Below are 23,264 nucleotides of genomic sequence, written 5' to 3' on the forward strand. Positions count from 1 at the left end.
TATATTTCAATAAAAATCTGATGCAAAATTAAATGAAGCCGGAGCTGTGATACATCGTTCTCATCCAGAGTGGGAATTTTTTTTTTCTTTATCCCCGTAATTCAATGTATAACTTTAAAATGTTGCTACATAAAAAATAACTTTACTAAACTTTATCTGAGCTGTGTAAAAAGAAGTAAGTAAATAAATTAAGACAATATCCTCGTATAACCTCGTATATAATAAGTTATGGATTACAGAAATGGAAAAGTTTACAGTTAGTACGCATAGGTGTGAGTCAAAATAGAGATGAAATGATGTATAAATGTAAAAGACGTACAAATGAGAAGTCCTAAACTGCCCTTACTGTTCTTTCTTTCATTATTTGAAACGATACTTAGGTAAGCTGAACGAATAGTAAAATAATGAAATTTAAACGTTATTTGGAATTCACAGAACTATAGAATCACAAAATTCAGAAATATTAGAGAGTGCACTTACAACTTTTAAATTTCCCCCAACTTAGTCTCTTTTACTAATTGAAGGACTAAAAATAAGCGATTAACGATCTTGCGTTATCAGTTCACACACAGCATCGGCATTTTCTGGCACAACAACAGATTGAATAGAGCGAACGTCGATTGAATTCGTTAGACCACTTTTTTACAGTGCTGTAGGATTGTGTTTTATCGCTGTATGAAGAATTAAGTTCATCGAAGCACTCTTGTCTTGATAATCCACATCGAAAGATATGAAAAATAATCGCATGAAAATATCCACTAGTCAATTCCTTTTTTTGCCCGAGATGATTTTTTCAGTTTAGTGTCAACAATACAAATCACGCTAAAATGGCAAAACTTTCTGAAGACTTTATGGATAAAAATATCACATTTTCGATTGGAATCGTCTGCGATCGCTTAGCAAAACTTACTGTTGCCAAAGTCAGAAGTATAAATAGCAGCCTTCGTAGTTAAAAGATTTAACGAATTTTTAGGATTTTATGGTTTCAAATGACAAATAATAATAATAATAATAATAATATCAGCTCCGAACTTTGGGGTCTCGAGACTCGAGAATTTGAATATTTCATGCTCAAGAACAATAACCGGCTGAGAAAATTTTAATTTCATAAAAAGATATAATCAGTTGAAAAACAGTTCAGAATTTCGAAATATTTTTAAAATAATTCATAAAGCATGCATACAATGACTATTTTACGTAGGTATATGTGTTTACGCTCTGTGTAACGTCTACAGTATTTTGTAGCATTTTGTTTTTCTTCCTTTTTTTTTTTTTTAATTAAGCAATCTGCTCAAAATGGTCTTTGATGATATATGAATGTAATCTTTATAAAATTGGTTGTAAAGTTTGATATTAAATTTCCGAGTAGAATTTTTTTTCATTTTCTGACAATATTACATGACATCATTGAGGAAAGTTCCTTTTCGTTATAACGCTAGTAGCCATATAAAATGGGCTTAATTCTTGCAAAGTCAACCAGTAGCCAACCGGTAAAGCGGTTGAACACTGGTAGTTCTATCCGGGATTCGAATCCGGGCGATCGGACTGGATGCATGGGCGTTTTATTGGTTTCCCCTATGTTTGATGTGTATACGAGCTAGTTTTCAATAGAAAAGTCCTCCAAGAAGACATCACTTCCCTTAGGCAGATAGCCCTGGAGTGCTTTGCAATATTTAAATAAACTAAACCTTAATTCGCCACAGTCACTAAAACGAGGAAATACTATAACTGTATCATTAATATTTAGTAAAGCTTATTTGGTAAGACAACTAGCAACAGTTTAAAGAAATTATGCAAAATATAACCCTCTAAGATGCTTTGTTGATTCTTATTTTAGAGAATTACGAAAGAAAAATGACGGTTGTCACATTTGAACAGTTAAAGAAAAATGGTTACAAACTATCGTACGTGCTTGGAGAGTTCTTCGGAGCTTCCGCACGAGAATCAAATGAGGTCAATTTATATACTTCCGCTCCGCATAAAGCAATAGAGGGGAAGTTCTTTTTTAGTATATAGTGTTCCACTGTGATTCCCTGAATCTCACAGCAGTGGACCCGTCCCCTAATCGATACAGTAACAGAAATCGATTCCCCTGACAGGCGAGGACATTTTATCGTTCGAATATTCCCGGATTTCAGTTTCGAAAGATGGCGTTTATATATTTAAACACATAAGAAAACTTCTTACGTTTTCCTATTTGCTTTCTCTCATCTTTGTATTACATTCGTTGAGGAAGCTAAGCGGAAAAGATAGTTCTTCACAGAATTTGAACTTCGTAGAGTCTGAGAATATGATTATATTAAATTAAATAGAAATATTTCTTACTGTGCAAGATCTTATATTTATTTAGTTTTAGAACCTTATGATAAAAATATTTCAGGTCAATGTGTATATTAATAAAATAATCCCTTATCTTCCCCTATCTTTCTGTTACGTGCTGTTAAGTACTGGGAATGTAAAGAAATAATTTAAAATTCTTATACCCAGAATGCTGAGTAGCGGAAGTAAAATAATGTTTATGCATATGACAACATTTTTTTCTTCCTTTTCATAATGTCTTATATGAAATAATATTGTTCATAACGAGGATGATACCATAAGTGTTTATATTTTATATAAATAATAGAAAAGAATAAAAAATCTGTTCCATAATCGAATTCCTATTCCTGGAAGTTTAGTTAAGAATTTAAAATTTTTTTTAATTCCTTATAATACTAAAAATATAAAATTTTCTTTTTATCAAAAGCGATTACAAAAAAAGGTCAGTTTATATTTTCATTAATTTAAACATTCTTATTAGTCTTTATCTTGATTTTATTATGAAAGATTTTCTGAAATAGAAAGAAAATTAAAATTATCAAAAAATGTCTTTCATTTAAAGAATAAAATTTGTTTTGGCATTATTTCAAAAGAAGTATTATTGACATTATTTCAAAAGAAGTATTAAAAAAGAATATATTTTTATAAGTTATTTGTTTAATATGAGAAGAAAATATGAAAAGGGTTTGCAAAATGTTAAAGTGCACAAATAAACAAAAGCATGAAAACTGATTTAATTGTTAGTTAAAAGGCGACTAAACAGCTAAAAGAAAGTTCATTCGACCAAAAACAAAAAGGTTTTTTACTAATGAAATTTTATCAGAAATATATAAAAATTAGTAACTTATTTTAATTTATTTCCAAAAATGCTCCAAAAAATCAATTTTATGGTGGCCATAAATCAACAATAGCAGCTTATCGTTGCTATGAATATAATTTTTGAGGCAGCGAAAAGTTTCCGATGTCGTTTTCTGCAAGGTTTTACATTGCATCTTCATATGGCTTACATGGTGGTATAATACTTCATTCTACAATTTCAAGTGGAAGATAAAATGTCCTTTTCTTAAAAGAATACAATAACTTTATTTTTACTTGAATGGTAAAGTTCTCATCATTTTAAATCTGGGAGGAGAGAAATAAAAGATTTCTTATGAATGAACAAATTCCATGCTCCGTTTACCGCGAATAACACATAAAACGACATGTTGTTTTCCGGCTATCACATGAAGTTGTTGCCACGGGCGCTTGAGGTAGGCTGAATGCTTGACAGGAAGTCCAGGAAGACAGAAATGGAGATGGTGAATGAATAAAATGATTTCAATTTCTTTTTGTTTTACTTGGTTTTGGGTTTGAACCATATTATGAAAGTGCACATCTACATTCAAACATTTGTCTCTATTTTGACTTAATACCCTTTTAGAAAATTTAATTGTGATACTAGTGTTCCAAATGCTGAAATAAGCGGTCATTATTTTCAGCTAGAAGCACGGATTTCCATATGTATTATCGACTAAGCAGTTAGCGGAGACAGTTCACATATGATTGGGCCCGAATACGAATCCTGGAGAAATCATTTTTCTTTTAAGACGCATAATACTACTTCTTGCAATGGGCGTCCCCTATAGTGCGCTCTGGGTATATTTCTGGTAATAAGACAGATAAATGGCTATGATCAGCCATTTCTGAAGAATGCTTAATTAGAAATTACAGGCCGTTGGATATAATAAAAACTATTGTAGCTATCAAAGAATTTGCACTGGTCATCCAATATAGTGTACTCTGAATATGTTTATGGTGATAAGACGAATAAATAAACACGATCAGCCATTCCTGACGAATGCTTAACTAGCAATTATCGACCGTTGAGCATAATGAAAACGATTGTAAATATCAAAGAATTTATTTCTTGGATGATCATTACTATAAATCTATAGTTATCCCACAAATATTGGTGTTGCACAAATATTGGTATACGTTAAGGGCAGATCGAGCATTTCAAAAGAATTGATTATTGTATAGCAACCCATGACCGCAAATGTCATCATACGCCGCTAGCTGTTTGCTTTCATACAAACAAACTTGCTTACAAACTATTATTTTTTCAAGTCTTTTCAGTTGCAGGCTCTCTCTTTTTGTTACGAGACGGAATAATTTATTTTTTAAAAAGCTGAAATAATTGAAATATTATACTTTTTTTTACTGGCTGCTGTTACGTTTCTTCGAAATTTTGATATAAAACAGATGCCTGTACTACATTCATGGAAATGCGGAGTTTATAAATTCGATTAAATGGATTTAAGTTTCTACTCAATCGCATTTATCGATTAGTTCTTGAATAACGAGGAGTTCAAAGGCGACAATAAAGTCCTCTGATGAGAAAGATTTGAATCTCTCCGAACTAATAAGATATCCAAAATCAGCTTTCAGCTTAAGATCACTATGACTATTTGCTGATCACAAATCTTACTACAGAGACATTTACAAATGATTCCATGCATCTTGCGAGTTTCGCTGATCTAAATTTTCCGAAGTATATGTTCACTTTCACTCTAGAGGACGTTATTAAATTTATTTTAAGTGCACTGAGTTGGTAAACATTCATTCTTTTTTTTTTCATTTCTGCACACCACTGTATATACCTTTCTGTACTACTAGCATTTTACACGAAAATTCAGCCATATTTTCATCAGTATATTGTAAACAATTCATCGCAAATGTATGTGTGTATGGTTAAATAATCAAGTTTTTATTTGAGTAATACTAATCGGAAATACATATCTATAGTACAAAAACTAAAACACAAATAAAATGCTACTTCACACAGATTAAAAAATACAAGGAATATAATAGATACATTATACCCCTTAACACGAGCTCGCTTAAGGCGAACACTCGGTTAACATGAAAAAAATTTCAGTCTCAGCGAGGCATATGACTTTATAAGAGGTTTTATCGGTTAGCACTAGCTACGAACTGTTTCTTACTCCGTTGAATCATTAGATTTCATCATTTAACACGAACTTTCAACTTTTTCATATTTTTTCCCGTTAATTCTCTGCCAAGGCTGCATTCCCAAATTTCCGTTCCGTTTAATTGAAAACATCCAGTATATTACAGTACACTGTATTCTTTAAAACATAGCCAGCACAAATAACCTTGCTCGACAATCGTGATCATCACGTCAACGACGAGCTTCAATCAACAATCACAATTCTGTGTTCAAATATTCTTTTTTAAATTCCTACTATTAGCTCACACTCTTCCTATATCATGCTCAAATTTACAATTGTTAATAAAATACTTTCTATTCATCTACTCAAGTTCAAATACATTTTTTTAAAATTGTAGTGGATGTGTAAGCACGATTGTAAATTATTTAATTGTTATTAGGCAAAATATCTATTCAGAAAATGGCAACAGCTAATTTCTGGATGTCGTTCTATTTATAATTTTAAAAAATATACATTTAGATGATGTACGCTTGAAATGTTTAATGGTACGATGCAGTAAGTACATTTGTTATGTTATGTACGTTTACGAATACGTTACGTGTAAGTTATTAAGATTTATCTTTAAATAAATGTTTGTCTTTTACAACCATTTTACGAGTGATTAATTTAACTACCAAAGCAAGTTAACATAAATCAGAAGCGGGATTATTCTGAAACCTAAGCCTAAAGCTACAAGAATTTGCTATACGTAAATAAATCGAAAGGAATTTGAATTTCAAGGTATGTGCATTGATTGATGTAGCATATTTATTATAGAATTTAATTTTGTTATTTTTTTTATCATTTTCGAAAGAGAGTTTATTTTTTTTTCATTTCTTCAAATTTTGAAATTTATTTATAACTTCAAACAAACTTATAAAATACCAATAACTGTGTTCGACTAAGTTGTCTAATTGGAAGTTAATAATAATATATATATATGTAATGATATTTTTAAAGCAATTGATTAAATTAAATTCTATTAATATTGCTTAATAATGTGTTGGCGATTCTCTACCTAAATTGCATCCCTGTTCCTAAATTTTGGCGAAATCCTTTCTTTAGTATAAAATATATTAACCTGTTGGCGCCCGCCAAATCGCCAAACTCATAAATCTGTCATATTACATAAAGTACTTAAGAACACTCCTGATGAGAAGATAGCGTCACCTTGTGATTTCAATTAATATCGCTGATTGGAGGAGCCTCGTGACGTACACATATGTATAAGTAGGGCTTCTGCTCAAGGTACGAGGAGAACGCTTACGAGATGGATGCTAAAATAAACCTACCACTTTATATTCCAAAGTTTGTCTCATTCCTGTTGTCCCGGCTGCACAAAACAAATAATGTATGAGAAATTACATTTCAGAAAGCCGGTAGGATACCACCTTCAAAGGGATTATCTAAAAAAGAAAATACCCCAAGGATTATACGGATAAAATGTTACGCACTTTAGATGAATTTGCCGCTGTGCGACTTCTATGTTTCTACATTTTTCGCTAGGCGTTCTTGCTTCAAGAGAATCATCCTTCTGTTACCTGTATTCTGGTATTCTGCAGATTATTTTACGTCCAGAGAAGCATCCTTCTGCCCCCTGTGATGTGTGATTTGTGTTTCCATCGAAAGTTCGTCGTTCATCAAATGTGCTCTTACCTCTTACCGTTGACCTACTTTTGAGGATGGAAATCTTTCCCTACGTCTACGCCGTTCTGTGTTGCTCTCGAGAGCTTTGTGCTTGTGTGGTGATTGATCGTGTTTTGCGAAAATCTAATCAAGAGTGCACAAAAATGTGTATTTTCGTGTCGATTTCATCACTCGTATTCTCGTCACAATAAGTCAAACAGAAGCAATTAGTAAAAAGATTGGCGATGCAAATGATATTATTATTATTGAGTTATAATTACTGATTTAATAATAGTGTTTTTATTTTGAAAATTTTAAAAAGTATTATTTTGGTATAAATGTATTTTGGTTTTAATATTGTTTTGGGGAAATTTAAAGAGTATTATTTTTGAATTAGTTTTATTTATAAAGTATTATTAGTTTTATTTATAAAGTATTATTAGTTTTATTTATGAAAGTATTATTAAAAGAATAATGGCTAATGAAAACCTCTCTGATCCTGATGATTCATTAAGGGCAGCTAGCGCTGAACCTGAAACAAGTATAATTCCCTTTGACGCGCAGAATGATATGGATATAAATTCATGGCTTGAGTACTTTAACAAAACTCATTTAGATAAAGATGAAACGTGGAAGCTTAATAATGTAGCTCGATATCTAAAAGGTAATGCACTTAGCGTATATGTCAAAAACTGCCATAAAATTACTAAATATGTGGAATTAGTCCAAATTTTAAAGGAAAATTTTTTCGACCCCACTTTAACTACGTTTGGTGATTTTGCCAATTACAAGTACAATCATAAAGAGGACATAACGCAATATTTTCGCAAAAAATTAGATATTGGTAAAAAATTGAATCTAACTCATGAAATGATCTTGGAGGGTCTGACGGATGGCCTTCCTACAGAATTAAAATCCTTAATGACGATCAACGCACCCTCTGACCCCATCTCTTGGCTTACTCATGTCCATAAGCTTATTAAGATTAGAGAAAATCAACAAATCAAAAGTGCACCTCCCAGATTTGTTACTCCGATTGAGAACAGTCCCCAAGATTACAATCGATTTAATAGAAGTAGAATTTCAGCTACTGTGAGACAAAATTCTCCTAGACCCAACAATTTCCAACGTTTTCAGAGACCAAGTAATTTTTATAATCGGTTCAGTGGTCCAGGATTTACAAGCCATCATAATTATAATTCTCAAAATAGATTGCCATTGCCACCTAGTCCCTGTAGACTTTGCACCCGGAACGGAATCCCAAATGCTTTTCACTGGTTTCAGGTTTGTCCTTTCAGAAGGGCTCTACCAATATTGAAGCTGACATGCTTTCTAGACATCCTGTTTCACAGCACCTCCAACATTATGTACATTTACTTGATAGAAATGAAATAATCCAACAACAAAAAACTGATAATGTCTGCGGAAAAAATTACCAAGAGATAAATGATATGATGGTAATTAAGAAAAAGAATTTTTATAAAATTGTAGTACCTAAATCTTTAAGATTAAAATTGTTGAATAAAACCCATGAAAATTTTGGTCACCCGGGAGTTCAAATTATGCTTAACTTAATCACCCCTCAATATTATTGGCCTCATATTAGCGAAGATATCGGAAATTTTGTTAAACATTGTCATACTTGTCAACTTAATAAAAAGAAAAAACAGAAAAAATTTGGTCTTATGCAAGACGTACCCCCAACCGACAAACCTTTCGAATGTCTCTCTATTGACACTGTGGGAGGATTTAATTATTATAATACTACAAAAAAATATTTACATATAGTTATTGACCATGCAACAAGATATGTCTGGGCTTTTCCCTCTAAAAGTGTAACTTCAGAAACCTATGCCAATTGTCTAAAACAAATATTTCAAATACAAGTCCCCGAAAAAATTCTGAGTGACAGGAGTGCAGCCTTCACTTCCTCTAGATTCAAAAAATTTCTTAAAAAGCATAATGTTAAACAACTTTTAACTTCATCTCACCATCCCCAGACAAATGGTAAAGTAGAAAGAGTAAATCGATCAATAGTAAGTCGACTAAAATGTAAAGTAAATTCTTCTTCTAAAAACGTACCGTGGACTAAAGTGCTAGAGCAAGTTGTTATCGAATATAACAACTCCCCTCATACGGTAACTAAGTTCACCCCAGCATACTTACTATTTGGTAACCTCCCTTTTGAATCTCCAATTGATCAAAATAAATACCCTTCCTTAAATGAAGCAAGGGCTTTAGCAAAGAAAAGAACTATCGAATACCACCGAAAGAATAAAACTAGATATGACATCAGATTTGTAGAATCTAAATTTCAGCCTGGAGATTTTGTCCTTTACGAGGAATTCGAATACCCAAATACTAGAAAATTGACTTCACCCTATTCAGGCCCTTATCGGATTATGAATAAATTATCTGAAGTTAATTATGAAATCGACAGGGAAAATTTTCACACGAAGAAACCAACTGAGATTGTACATGCGTTAAAATTAAGGTTCTATTATCCACCCGAGAACTTTAAATTACATCATGAATAAATCAAAATTTATAAATCAATAAACTATCCATAACCCTTCTTTTAGTTTTCATCCTGTTGTCCAATAATTGTAATAATTGATTTATCTCTCAGTGTCTGAAAAGTTTGTCTGCCCTTTTCTTTTACTGGGCTCCTTCAAACTTGAGTTTCAGGTTCAATGCACTTTCCGTGTGGGAAACACTCAATTGAGGCTATACTACAAGTAGAGTACTATACTTTCACATTTCCTTGAGCTCATGTTTTCCTATGTTTGTGTTATAAATTGTAACAACAGTTGAAAAAGTTAAATTTCAGTTGTTGAAATTTCTGAATTTCATTTTATGTTTCTGCAGCATCGTGTACAAAAAACTGGTATGGATGTTGGAAGTTAAATTTTGTTTTGTTATCATTATTAAGAGAAAAATAGAGTGACAAAATATGTTAAAAACCTAGCAAAATGTGTATTTTCAACAAGAGTATAAGAGCTCTAGTATCGTGACATAAAAACTCAGATGTTTTCAGTGACAATGCTGATCCATAATTCTAGCGCTAATTAAATGATCCGGAGATCTCCAAAGACCAGTAAAAGACTGAAGATGAGCCTGAATGACAACTCTAATGATTGTACGGACTCATACGCAAACTGTGAATGGCATGCCCTAAGATATAAACTTACAAATTCAGTTATATTACTAGTTCCTATTACCGCGTAGCTAACCAGCAATATGTTATTAGTGCTTTATTTGTTCTGCACTTAGTTACTATATTATAATTTCATTAATCATTTATTATATTTTATACTGTATTAATAATTTCATTAATCATTTATTATATTTAGTTACTATATTATAATTTCATTAATCATTTATTATATTTTATACTGTATTAATAATTTCATTAATCATTCATTATATTTATATACCGTATTAAAATTCAAATATTTTATGTATATTCAAATATTTTATGTCATATTTTATATAACATTTTGTGAGGTAAATCCAATCAGTTTTCCTACTCACTTAATTTCCTAATAACTAAATTTTCTGCTTTCACTATCTGGACTGTCTTGTGTCGACGGCCGCGACTGCAAGCCTTTTCAGATGGGGGGGATAATCTGTAATGATATTTTTAAAGCAATTGATTAAATTAAATTCTATTAATATTGCTTAATAATGTGTTGGCGATTCTCTACCTAAATTGCATCCCTGTTCCTAAATTTTGGCGAAATCCTTTCTTTAGTATAAAATATATTAACCTGTTGGCGCCCGCCAAATCGCCAAACTCATAAATCTGTCATATTACATAAAGTACTTAAGAACACTCCTGATGAGAAGATAGCGTCACCTTGTGATTTCAATTAATATCGCTGATTGGAGGAGCCTCGTGACGTACACATATGTATAAGTAGGGCTTCTGCTCAAGGTACGAGGAGAACGCTTACGAGATGGATGCTAAAATAAACCTACCACTTTATATTCCAAAATTTGTCTCATTCCTGTTGCCCCGGCTGCACAAAAATAATGTATGAGAAATTACATTTCATATATATATATATATATATATATATATATATATATTTGCATTTTAATAAGTACGAAAATGTCTATTTTCGGTAAGGCAAAGAAATGCGATTTAAGAATATTAGCTGAAGAATTGGGAGAAGATGTAAATGAGAGTCATAAAATGAGCGATTTAAAAAAGATAATTTTGGCTAGCAAAGAGTACGATGAAGAATGCGCCAAAGAATGGTTAAACATTGTAATAAATGAAAGAAAAAGAAGAAATTGTAGAACGAAAACGTCAAGAAGAAATTGAAGAACGTAGGCGAAAAGAAGAAATTGAAGAACGTAAGCGAAAAGAAGAAATTGAAGAACGAAAACGTCAAGATGATGAACGTAGGCGAAGAGAAAAATATGAGGAACGAAAACGAAAGTATGAAATGGAATTTGAACTGCAAAAACTACGCATTGAAGCAGAATGTAGATCTGAAAATTCTGGCACCAATGAAAATGCTAGTGGTGCACAAATGAATCCAATGTTAGAGCTTCATCGTTTGATGCAAAAATTTTAACCTGACGAGAATGATATCAGTTTATATTTAATCATGTTTGAACTTTTGGCTAAACAAGTTGAAATACGAGAAAATACATGGGTTACTCATTTGTTTGGCTTATTGACGTATGATATTCCTCAGTTAATCGCCAGAAAAACCGATGAGATTGCAAACGATTATAAAGAAGTTAAAAGGATCTTATTAAAACGGTACAAGATGACACCTGAAAAATTTCGCCAAAAATTTTTTACGCACAATAAGAGTGTAGGAAACACATGGAAGAATTTTGCGTATGAGTTAAGGAATTTTTTTAATGAATGGATAAGTGGAATTAAAGTAGATACTTTTGAGAAACTTAGCGACCTTATTGTAGCGGATCAGATAAAACGTAAAGTGTCTCCAGAAGTAAAAGATCATTTTATTGACGTATGGTCTGAGTTGATTTCACCAATTGATTTAGTTGAAAAACTAGATGATTATGATACCTTGAAGTCAACTTTCAACAATAAACAACCGCGTAAAGAAGGGTCTTACGACAAACGAAACTCCTTTAAAGATGGTCCAGTTGTTAAAATTAACGAAAAGAAAAAACTCTACGGTGTCACACATAATGAAAAAGGTGAACCAAAATGCTTCAGCTGTAATAATTTTGGACACATCTCAAGGGACTGTCCGCGGTCCAAACCAGTAGTAACATGCCGAAAATGTTATAAAACAGGTCATAAAGCTAAAAATTAAGTTACTAAGGCTGAAAATAATCATTCAAATGATAAAAATTATTCTGTTGAGCAAGTTGGCGAAAATTCAGAAGAGAGCAATTCATATTTGAAGAAAGCACAACTGACTAATTCTGAAGAAGTACAGGCTTTAATTGATACGGGGAGTTCTTGTTGTCTCTTAAGGACTTCAGTTGCTCAGAAACTTAAAGTGAAACCCGAACCTGCTATGAATGAATTGTATGGTTTTGGAAATCAAAGGGTGCCTGCAGTGACTTCTATAGGAATGGTTAAAGCTGATATTGAAGTTGATAATGTAAACGGCCAAGGCATAAACATATACATTGTTCCTAATAATGCACAGCCAGTTGATCTAATCATCGGGACGGACATGGCTTGATCTCCCTGACATCGCTTATGTCAGAATAGGAAAAGGATTTCACTTCGGGTATAGGGAAGATGAACTATTTAGTAACCTCCAAATTGATGAAAACATAAATCGACTCTGCCTTAAAGCTCTTGAGGAAAATGAATTAGAGAAAAATACGATCAGTCTTGTCAGTTCTCAAACAGATTCTGTAGATAATGGATTAATTATGATAGAAAATCCTTCCGAAGGTATCGGCTGTTTATTAGAAATTAAAAGAGGCGAAACTTGTATACCAGTGATTAACGTTAGCGATAGAAGTATTAAGCTCCAAAAAGATCAATGCGTTGGGAGAGCAGAAGTTGAACTATGTTTAAATACTGAAATTTCTGAATTGAGCTCGAACTTAGCAAAAACGGAAAATATTAACAACATAAAAGTTCCTATAAATTTAAGCCAAGTTAAAATTGGCTCGGATCTCGACGTTGATCACCAGCAAGAGTTATTGCGTTTTTCAAATGAATACAGGGATTACTTCGCACCGAGTATTTCAGAACTCGGGTGCACTGATCTCATAAAAATGGACCCTAAAGAAGATATATTCATTCATCAAACTGCAGTACAGAAAAGCAATACAAAAAGTGTTGTTCGAAGTGTAAGAGATGATGAATTAGGTGCATGTGAAGTTGTTCGAGAGAAGGGGAATGAAGCTGCAAATCTGATTGGACTGAATCGCACTTCGGTAAAAAATAGTCCTTATGCTGCAAATAGAAACCGACACTATGGCCAACTGTTTTCTAAACACCATTTCATACCAAGGTCTGTCCGCGGTCCAATTAATTAAAAGGTAATTACAGAATGACGAAAGTGATGGTAGTCAGAGCCAAGAGAATGTGGATGATAAGCAACAACTACAACCTCAAAGGCCCATACGAAGGCAATTACGTCATCCTTACTTCAAGCAATATTGTAGTTATCTATCCATAGGACTTCCACGAAACGTTGGACGTGATGGAAGTGAAGATGAACAAAATGAAAGAAAACACGAAGAAAGAGTTTCAGGAGGTGGAAGTCAGGAGGACAATCACTGGAATCCTAGACGATTTTATAAAAAGTGCTTTAATAGCAAAACCCACTATCATAGGAATGACACTGAATGCAGTCAAAGTAGAATGGAAGGAGAAGCAACTAGTAAGGATACTGAAATGACGAAGAACAGAAGCCACGCGGTCAAGGTTCTAGATCTTGTCCACCTTACAGTTCAAAAATGGGTTGTCGAAAGCCCCACCAAGCTGATTCACTTGCTAAAAACAAATCTTCGAAGGCTGTCATTTCCAGAAATACAGAAGATTACGATAATGACGAGGTTGACGACGAACTTAAAAGGCCCAATCGAACAGTGCGTCAACCATTGCGCTATAGAGATTTGTGTGTTTTCACATATTAAAGTTAATTCCTACTTATTTATTCGTGTTTATCAAAACTAAAGATATGCTGTTTTTTTTAAATATATTATACTAGCAGTTATGCTGCCAGCCTTCGCCTGGCTTCTAAATGTACCGGAAAAATGCCTGAAGGAAACACCAAACGTTAAATTTAAAAACTGCCCAGAATTTTACTCTGCAAAACAATTTCATCAAAAAAAAAATTTATTACATTTAAAAACATTACAATGAAATAAGCAATATCTCTTAATACAAATATTAATTATCCTAAAAAATAAATTAACGAACTTCCCATTGCCATCTCTTTCACAAACATCTAGTATCCATAAGAAACATTAAATTTAAAAACTGCACAGAATTGTCGCCCTCATTTTTCCAAGTGGCAACAGTGCTGGTTTCCAACAATCAGCAGTCTAATATACAATTGAATGAACAACTGTTGCTAAAACTACATTTCTAAAAGAATGAAACTATTCAAAATGATGCGATGAAATCGGAAAGTTAAAATTTTAAAAAAATCTTATTCGAATTTTGAAAAACTCGCTTCGAGATGCACTGACTCTTGTCTAGATACATCTATATATCTAATTTCGTAGTATTGGGTCTATTAGTTTACGCGCAGCACAAACGAAAGACTTTCTTTTATTATATGTAGAGAAGACTTTCAAATAATGACCGTTTATTATTAGGAATTCTCACGTGCTGTAAAAATTAATTTTATAACAACTTATAAATAATAGTACGTGACTGTGATAAATGGGATTGTAATATTTAACATAATTAAGTGGCAACAGTAAAACAGAGTTCTAAAGATTTTTAAAGTATATGGAATTAAGGAGTTGTAGTTTTATAGAGTTGGATGAAGCGGATGCAATGTCCCTTTATGTAGCAAGAATTCCCCCTATATTTCTATGTCAACGTGATAATAATATATCTAGGACAAAACCTTTTCGCAGCAGGTTAAGCATATGTCGTCATGATTTGTGCGAAATCTTTAGATGGAATATTAATTGAGGAACTGGAGTGCTCGAAAACTCACTGGAAAGGTTCCTTGCAATAATGAAGTATTACAAAAGATGGATAGAATGAGAAATTATAAACAACCATCAGCTTCATAAATTAGAAACGAAAAAATGTTAATAATATTAATAAAAAGTAACTAAAATAAAATTTTTCTTTGTTAACCGAAGTAGGAATTTAAAAAGAATTTTTATATTACTTGTTTATTCTTTTAAAGTTATCAGGTACAACTAATGTTAAATCTTGAACAATTCTGAATTAATCAGAAAAATTTACTTACCTGTCTTCTTCTTCCAGTGGTCATCAGGGCAATTTACTCTTTTTCCTAAAACTCACTAAGGCACGGTATACTAAATGAAAAATTTCAGTTGAAATTTAGATGAATTGCATTTACAATAAAATATCTATATATATTAACTCGACTGTAGTTTATTTACAAATAAATTTTCAACGTGCGCCAACATATCCGTATTCTCCAAGATTTCTAGCTGCACTGTTTGACAAACCTGTAGATGGCACTCTGGCAACTTTGGAAGCGACAGCTAAACTAAGTAGCTTAGTAAACTCACATTAACTCTAGGTAGCTATTTCGCAGTGCTAAGTGCGAAGATATCGAAACTTGATTTCTAGAATGGTTCAATTCTATGCCCATTTCCAATGTGCTTCCATTAAGTTTATCTTCAGGAACATGAATTGTACACAGAGACGAAGAAATTTGTAGAGACTCGTTTTCTTTGGTAGCATAGACTAGAACCTCAAAAACTACAGTGAAATATCATTATGTCTTGTAAAGTACCACAGAGAGTGAGAAAGGGTGTAAAAGACCATTTTATTGAACTCAGGTAAAAGTTAACAGATGGCACTACTCGTGTTTACAGAATAGCCAGCATTTATGGCGTAAATCAAAAATAATAAATTTGACTAAGTAAATGTCAGACCAACGATTACACAGACAAAGAACGAGGAACAATTAGTAAACGTGGCCTTCAGCAGGCTCAACACGATCTGATTCTACCCTATAAAATCTTCCTTTAAATACTATCTCCTTACTACCTCATTTGAATACGCACGAGCTAGAAATTTACATTTTGGTAGAAAAATAGTAAACGAGAAAGACAGCAAAGCACTTTAACATAAAATAACTGGTTAGTAAAACTATGTGAATTTTTATAAATTTACTTTGCGAAACCTATAAAAGATGCAATGGCAATGTTAAACACCAAACTGTGCAAAAATCAGTCATGAGCTCCGACTGAAGCTAAAAGCAGCTTATAGCTGATTTTGTATGATTTCGTAAAAACCTTTTATTGTTAATCCTATCAATTTGGGGATCATTTAAAAAAAAATTTTCTTCCATTAAAATTTTCGGAAAAGCTTCAATTTGTGAATTATATGTCCTTGAAACTTTCCATATTCATCAAAATCTGACAATTTGAGTTAACAGAATTAAGTCCTGGTGAAACCTCTCAGAAACACTAAAAGCTCTATCTCATGAATTAAAATGCTTGCTGTTTCTCATAATTACTTCAATTTACTCGATAGATGGCGTTATTGCTTTTTATTTTACATTAAGTTAAATGGTTTGGCAGCATTGACACAGAATAATAATTGAAATAATTTTCGCCTTGTAAATAATAAATTCTTTCACATTCTTTTCAAGTACATATAATCGCTTTTTTTCTTACCGACATCAATCTAATAAAAAAATATTTCTCTACGTAGAGGATGAAGTGGATATATGTGCATTAAATGTCGTTCTGTGTTAGTACATTTGCTTTAGAAAATCAAAATTTCTGTTTATTTTAATAACAAATGTATAAACATTATTAGACGAAACGGACACTATTATTCTGCAAATCATTAATTTCTTCTTTCAATAAAAACAAATCAATTAACTTTTTTTGTAAATATGCATTTTACGTGCTATCCATGCTAACTAAACGCATTTCTATTAATTTAAGTTAAACTAGTATTTATTTCTTTCACATATCACATCACATAAAACAAACAAACATTTAATGTTTGTAAATAAACAAGATAAATACAATTGAATCCCTCTCCATTAGCACGCTTAGGGAAACCAAGATTTTCTTATATTACCAGGGAGGATCCGTCAACTAGAAGTACATTGTTCTTTTGCTTCAATGGTTCGGGGATTCAAGAACTGATCATTAATGGGCAGCGCCCGATAAAGTCTATTAATGGCGACTTGACTGTATTTAATAGTTGCTTTAAATGTTACTTGTTGTGCACTAAGTGCTTTTTATTTTCTCTTTATAGCGACATCCATGTTGCCATTCCTTTTGGTGACGTGATGATCACGTGGTGTGATTTCACAAATAGGATACCGCTGATGTGCCTGGCCATATGGACGGCCGCTGTTGCTTTGGCGGCGGAAGGATGCTTGCATTGCAAGCAAAAGCCGCCAAAAGTTTACGTTTTATCGCCAAGTTCTAGAACCGATTATATCATAGTAAGTACCTTCATATTAACTACATAGTTTGATTTTTCTGAAAGTTAAATATATTTTTCAAAGAGATAAATACCGTGTATTATAAACTTAATATTACAAAAGTGATTTCTGTTTAAAGCTATTATATGACACTATCATGTAGGTATATAGTATCATGGTAACTTTAAATATTTCCTTAATCGAACAACTTCCGTTAGTACTTCACATTAAACTTACAAGTGCTGCAGTAATCTCTTCTAACCGATTAATTATAAATTCATTTTGGAACGTGAAAAATGCTTTTTTATTTCAAATGAAAATGTTTAGTTGAAATTTTAATATTTCGTATGACATAAATAAATTATATTGCCACTCCAAAAGCAAATGCTCTCAAATATTTGAGAACGGACAGAATCGAATTACTTGCTTTGTAGGCAATAATAATTCTTTATATTCGAAATAAGAATATTGGCATTTGTAAGCAATAATAAATGTTTATATTTGAAATAAGAATAATAGCATTGATAAACACTTATGCGTATTTTACAAAATGTTTAACTAAGATTTCTTTTATTTTGGAAAATACGCAGCAGGGTTAAAATTTACCAGTGTTACATTTTTATTTAAATATCGCGATAATCAACGAATTAAAGAAGGCGTTAGATTTGAAGTTCTTAGTCTCAAAATGTAAGCCGTTTAGTTTTAAAAAAAATTATGACGACTGAAGTTCTGGGTCGATTTTTATACGAATTAAAAAAGATTTACAAATCATTCGATAGCTTTCGGTCTACTAAAATGTAATTATAAGCAATAATTAAATACATGGAAAATACATTGTATTTTATTTGATTTGATCTTTACATTAATTAAAAATTGAAATTTTCTCAGATTATAAAACAAACTCTTCGCCGTTTTTTAAAACAAGAATGTTAAAATGATTTTAATTGAGGGATGTAGATTATTTTTAAAAATAGTTTTCAGTTTTGCTTTAAGAAGAGGCAGAATTTTCTTTCTTTCTTGGGCATCACATGTGCTTCGAGGCTATGATTACATTATATGTTGTACTACTTTTCTTTCTTCTGTATGGAATTCTCTCATGCTGATTTTATTTGTCTGTTTATTTTTTTCCTTGCGGGAAAGAGTTACTTGTAAATTGCGATAGAAGGCTTCTAGTGCTTTATTAATGCTATTTTTAAACAGAGATTTTACATTTACTATTCATTCATATTATTAATCCTATTTTTCTTTTTAGATCTGTGTAAAAGAGATGTGTTTAAAAATTGACTAAAGTTTACAGTTATTTTCAATAAGATCTACTGTTTTATTTGTAAATTTTCCCGTCTAAATTTTCTGAGCATTTAATCTCTAAAGTTGGGTTTTCAAAATTTATTTCGATAAATGATCTATTCTTTTGGAGTATTTTAAAATTCTAACACCCCCAAATTTTATCTGTTATACAGATTTAAAATTATGATCTGTTATGAAACAAATTCACCATCCTCTTAAGAATGTTAAAAGAATATTTATCGGATGATTTTCTAGAATTTTTATCCCAAAGGGCATTAGCACAGAAGAATTAATTTCGCTTTAGCATTTTGCGTCGAAACCTTTAAATGTCGGTTTCACTCTTCAAATTGTTGCCACCGAATGTTATTGTCCTGTATTATATTAAAAGAAATTAAATAATGAAGAATCTATATAAACGTATCTCTGTTTCTCGTATTGTGATAAAACAACTGTACCTAGAAACATCGAATTTTCAATAATGTATTCCAAATACGGGCATCTGGAAGCCCTAATTTGGAATTTGTTTTATTATCGATTTCATATTTTGCAAAACTTTAAACAAACATTTGATTAAGAAACTCAACGATTTCAAAACAATTTCAAACACTCTACGATTTCAAACACTGTACGGGGGAAAAATTTTTATCTCCAGCGCACGACACTTTGTATCGGAAATTATAAAGACATGCTCATTTTAAAATTATTTTGCGATATTCCTGTCGAATTGAATTTTAAGTGCGAAGAACATAATATTTAATAAAGAAAGATAACAGACAAAACGTCAAAAAACGGCTCTTTTGAGCGTAATGTAAAATCTGAAAGATTTCATATTTTTACATTTTTTTATATTAGACTCTTGGACGGCTAGTCATCAGACACGCATGCATAACTCTCCAGACCGAATACATGCCAGATATGGGAATTTGCTTGAGGAAAAAAATATTCGCAGAAAGTCAAGCATATACTGCTCCTAACAAAGTAAATTTGCTGAAAGAACTTTAAATTTCAAACGCTGGGAGGCATAAAACTGCCTGGATACCAGTTAGTGCCTGGATACCATGCCATACCAGTTAGTCTAATATGAATAGATTTTTTTATTAGGATACTAAACATTAATGTTAATATAAAATAAGAAATTATATATTTTACTGTAATGTGACAAAATAACAGATTTGTTGGAAATAAAAAGAGTGATTATTCACTGTTAAAAAAGGCTTTTTATTAAAAATTGTGACGAAAACGTAGTAAATAAGAAAACAAAAAAGCTTTAAAAAATAGTTTTATTTAATACGTACAAAATGACTAATGACTTGAAAATAGAAAAATAATTTATCGTATAGTTTAATGGAAACAATAGATTAAGTAATTCTCTTTATGCAAGGCATCTACTATGTTATATCATAAATAATGTAGTTAGGCGCGCCTAAATGGTAAAATCTAGTAATTGAATTGCATTTACAAAAGTATAGGCTATTATCTTTAAAAATTTAGTGCAAATACCCAATGGTTTTTGCTTTTTTAAATGTAATCTGTATTTACTTGAATTCATTTCTGTCAGAAAATTTCAAAGCAGCGGAATACAAGCAAACAAATAGTTTTGATAGATCAAACTTGGTTAAGTTGTTTTAAAATGTTCAGAGTGCATTAAATTAGCTTTAAAATATCATTGTAATAAACAAGTATTTGTGTATTGTTATCAATTCTACCCGTTCGCCTTTGTCCCTTTTCTTACTAAATTTTGTAAAGAGAATACTTAATGCAGTGTCCCTATTAAACAATATGATAAATTATTTTTCTAGTTTTAATCCATTTTAAATAAAAGCTTATTTTATAAAAAATTGGCTTTTTACTTATTCTTTTTAGTCTCAATTACACGTTAGCAATCAAATTATTTAATTGAAAAATCTTTTTTTACAATGAATAATTCCTCATTCACTTTAATAATTATGTATTGCATTTTTATAAAAATATATTATCTCTAACTGTGCATTAAAATTTACATAGCATATTATCTGCGATAAAAAATTAATGAATACATTAATTTTTTACATTTGAATGAATACATTTGTTAGATGCATTCCGAAAATTCATACAGTTTTCCGCTGAAACTGAACTATCTACCTTTGAATTCCAAGCTCCGCGAAGCCAGTTCTTTAAATAAAAAAAACTTTACACATTACGGCAGCAGTTCCGAAACTGGGCTTCACATCAGTTCCGACTACACTTCATAAAAACATCGACTACACTTCATAAAGGTGAATGGGTTGCTACAGCAAAATAAAATAAAGAAAATTGACAAAATTAAAGCATAAAAACAAGAAATCTGAATGCTTCGGGATTTTATATTACAACCAATGGGGTTTTTTTAACGTTTTGTTTGTTACCTTTATTTATTAAATATCACGTTTTTCGCACTTTATTCAATTCAACAGAAATATCACAAAATAATTTTAAAAGAGCAAATCTTTCAAATTTCCGATAAACAGTATCGCGTGCTGGAGATTAAAATGTTTTTTTTTTTCGTACAGTGTTGCCATTGCTTCCTTTGAAATCGTTCAGTTTTTTAATCAAAAACTCATGTATGCTTTACAAAATATGAAAAAGATATTAAAAAAGTTCCAAATTTGGGCTTCCAGATGCCGATATTCGGATGGAAATGTATGTTATTCAAAATTTGATTTCTCTAGGTACCGTTGTTTTATTATAGTGCGAGAAACATACACACTTTTATTCAGATTCTTCATTATTTAATTTCTTTAAATGTAATAGAGGGCGATAATATTTGGTGGTAACAATTTGAAAAGTGAAACGCCGTTTACAGCGATACGCACAAAATGCCAAAACGAAATTAATAGTCATTCTGGGCTAAAAATGTTAATAAAAAGGGGAAAAAACTAGAAATTGCATTCTGAGCGAGAATTTGCGAAATTCAATTTCGCCTCTTCTCTAACAGATCAAGCGTCGTTTTCTAGTGATAGCGCGATGTAAGTGTAATGTTTATAAAACAAAACATACGGAACGAAATGTTTTGAATACCATAACGCTTTCAAATTACCTACGCCTTAAATAGCATAAATGAAATAGCCATCTGTGCGATCGTTAGCTGTTGCGATCATCCTGATTTGTAAAATAGTCAGAAATTACTCAATCCTGGAAAACTATGGATGTTTTTAAGTTACAGAGTATGTTTAGCATGGGAGTACTTAAAATATCCGCAAGTCCTTTCGAGAGGTTGCATTTTAGGGAAAGTGGGATAGAAATTCCTTGAATCTACCCCCTGAGTTTCTGTCGATCATAATATGATCAGAGAATTGGTTGGACTTTATTTATATGACCATTAGTGAAATTCTGGTATTCCGCCCAATTCTGCCTTTACCTGCTCAGCTTGAATTTTAAGCCGATGCTTTCGTAGGTTGATGTGTGATCTGATTTTTTTTACCTTGATTAATTTGACTATTTGTCATGGATAGGTCAAGTACGAGATGTATGTTTTAATAAATTTGTAATATTTCTTATAGATTAATAAACGGTTTAAGTGTAGTGGCTAAAATTTGCAGTTTTAGAATTTTCTTCATAAATAGTGAGAACAAAGAAAAACGAAATTTTTCTCAGATAAGGCAGTACTGACCACATAATAATACTAATGAATATTTATCACAGAAATAAGACATTTGTTTTTGTTTTTTTTTCTTCGTACTACTGAACGATTTATTATTGTTCAGAAAAGTTTTGTAACTTCACTTAGTCAAAAGTTTTAGTCTTGGAAAAAAGTACTCTTTAATCTCAAATTAATGACTCAAGGTTTTCTTATAAACAAGTAGCGTTTATATATAAATCCAGCTATTCAGCTGTGTTTATAGAATCCAACGTCTAATTTAATCTGACACCCTGACAGCAGTAATTCTAGAATAATTTGGACTATAGGCATTTAATAATGAAGTTCTGTAAAGTTAAAAAGTAGAAAGATAAAGAAATAAAACATTTACGTAACGGTGTTTTACGTTATAACAGTTTGGTTTCAATGTCATAATTTAGGTTTTGACTGATAAATGATAAGGTATGTATTTCTAACACCAATACAGTAATGCCATATATTTCTGGAGGAAAAATAAATGAGTTTATTTCTATTGGCAAAATCATAAACAGAGAAATAAAAAAACGAAAGTTTGTATTTTGGATTATTAGTGTTATCTTGAGGGATGCACTGTTTTGAATGTCTGCTACCTGCTAACACTTTGGCAGAAAATGTCATATCAGAAAAAGAGAAGAAAATCCGAGGAGACAATAAAAAGGTAGGTCTGCAAACAAAAACATCTGAAAGTTGTTAAAAGAAAAATTGGATTAATTGTTGATAGACTTAGGTACGATATGGGCAATTAAAATGATGAAAGCATTTTAAGAGCTTTTTTCCATTATCCTAAAAGAACCAATTAATTTTAAAACATTCACAAAGTTATTTTCAGACTATGATAAT

General features: G+C 31.5%; 1 protein-coding gene across 1 annotated transcript in view; it reads left to right on the top strand.

The window, feature by feature from the left end:
- Window positions 1-23,264, top strand: part of LOC118188104 (putative G protein-coupled receptor CG31760) — a 367,683-nt gene that overhangs the window by 194,262 nt on the left and 150,157 nt on the right. Inside the window, exon 2 of the mRNA XM_085820854.1 lies at window positions 17,332-17,524. Coding sequence (XP_085676980.1) covers window positions 17,366-17,524 — 159 coding nt within the window. The 5' untranslated portion in view covers window positions 17,332-17,365. The remainder of the gene's footprint in view (window positions 1-17,331; window positions 17,525-23,264) is intronic.

This window comes from Stegodyphus dumicola, chromosome 7 (genome assembly GCF_044657685.1).
Source record: "Stegodyphus dumicola isolate Sdum_Otavi_A_Nest chromosome 7, ASM4465768v1".
NCBI classification, from domain to species: domain Eukaryota; kingdom Metazoa; phylum Arthropoda; class Arachnida; order Araneae; family Eresidae; genus Stegodyphus; species Stegodyphus dumicola.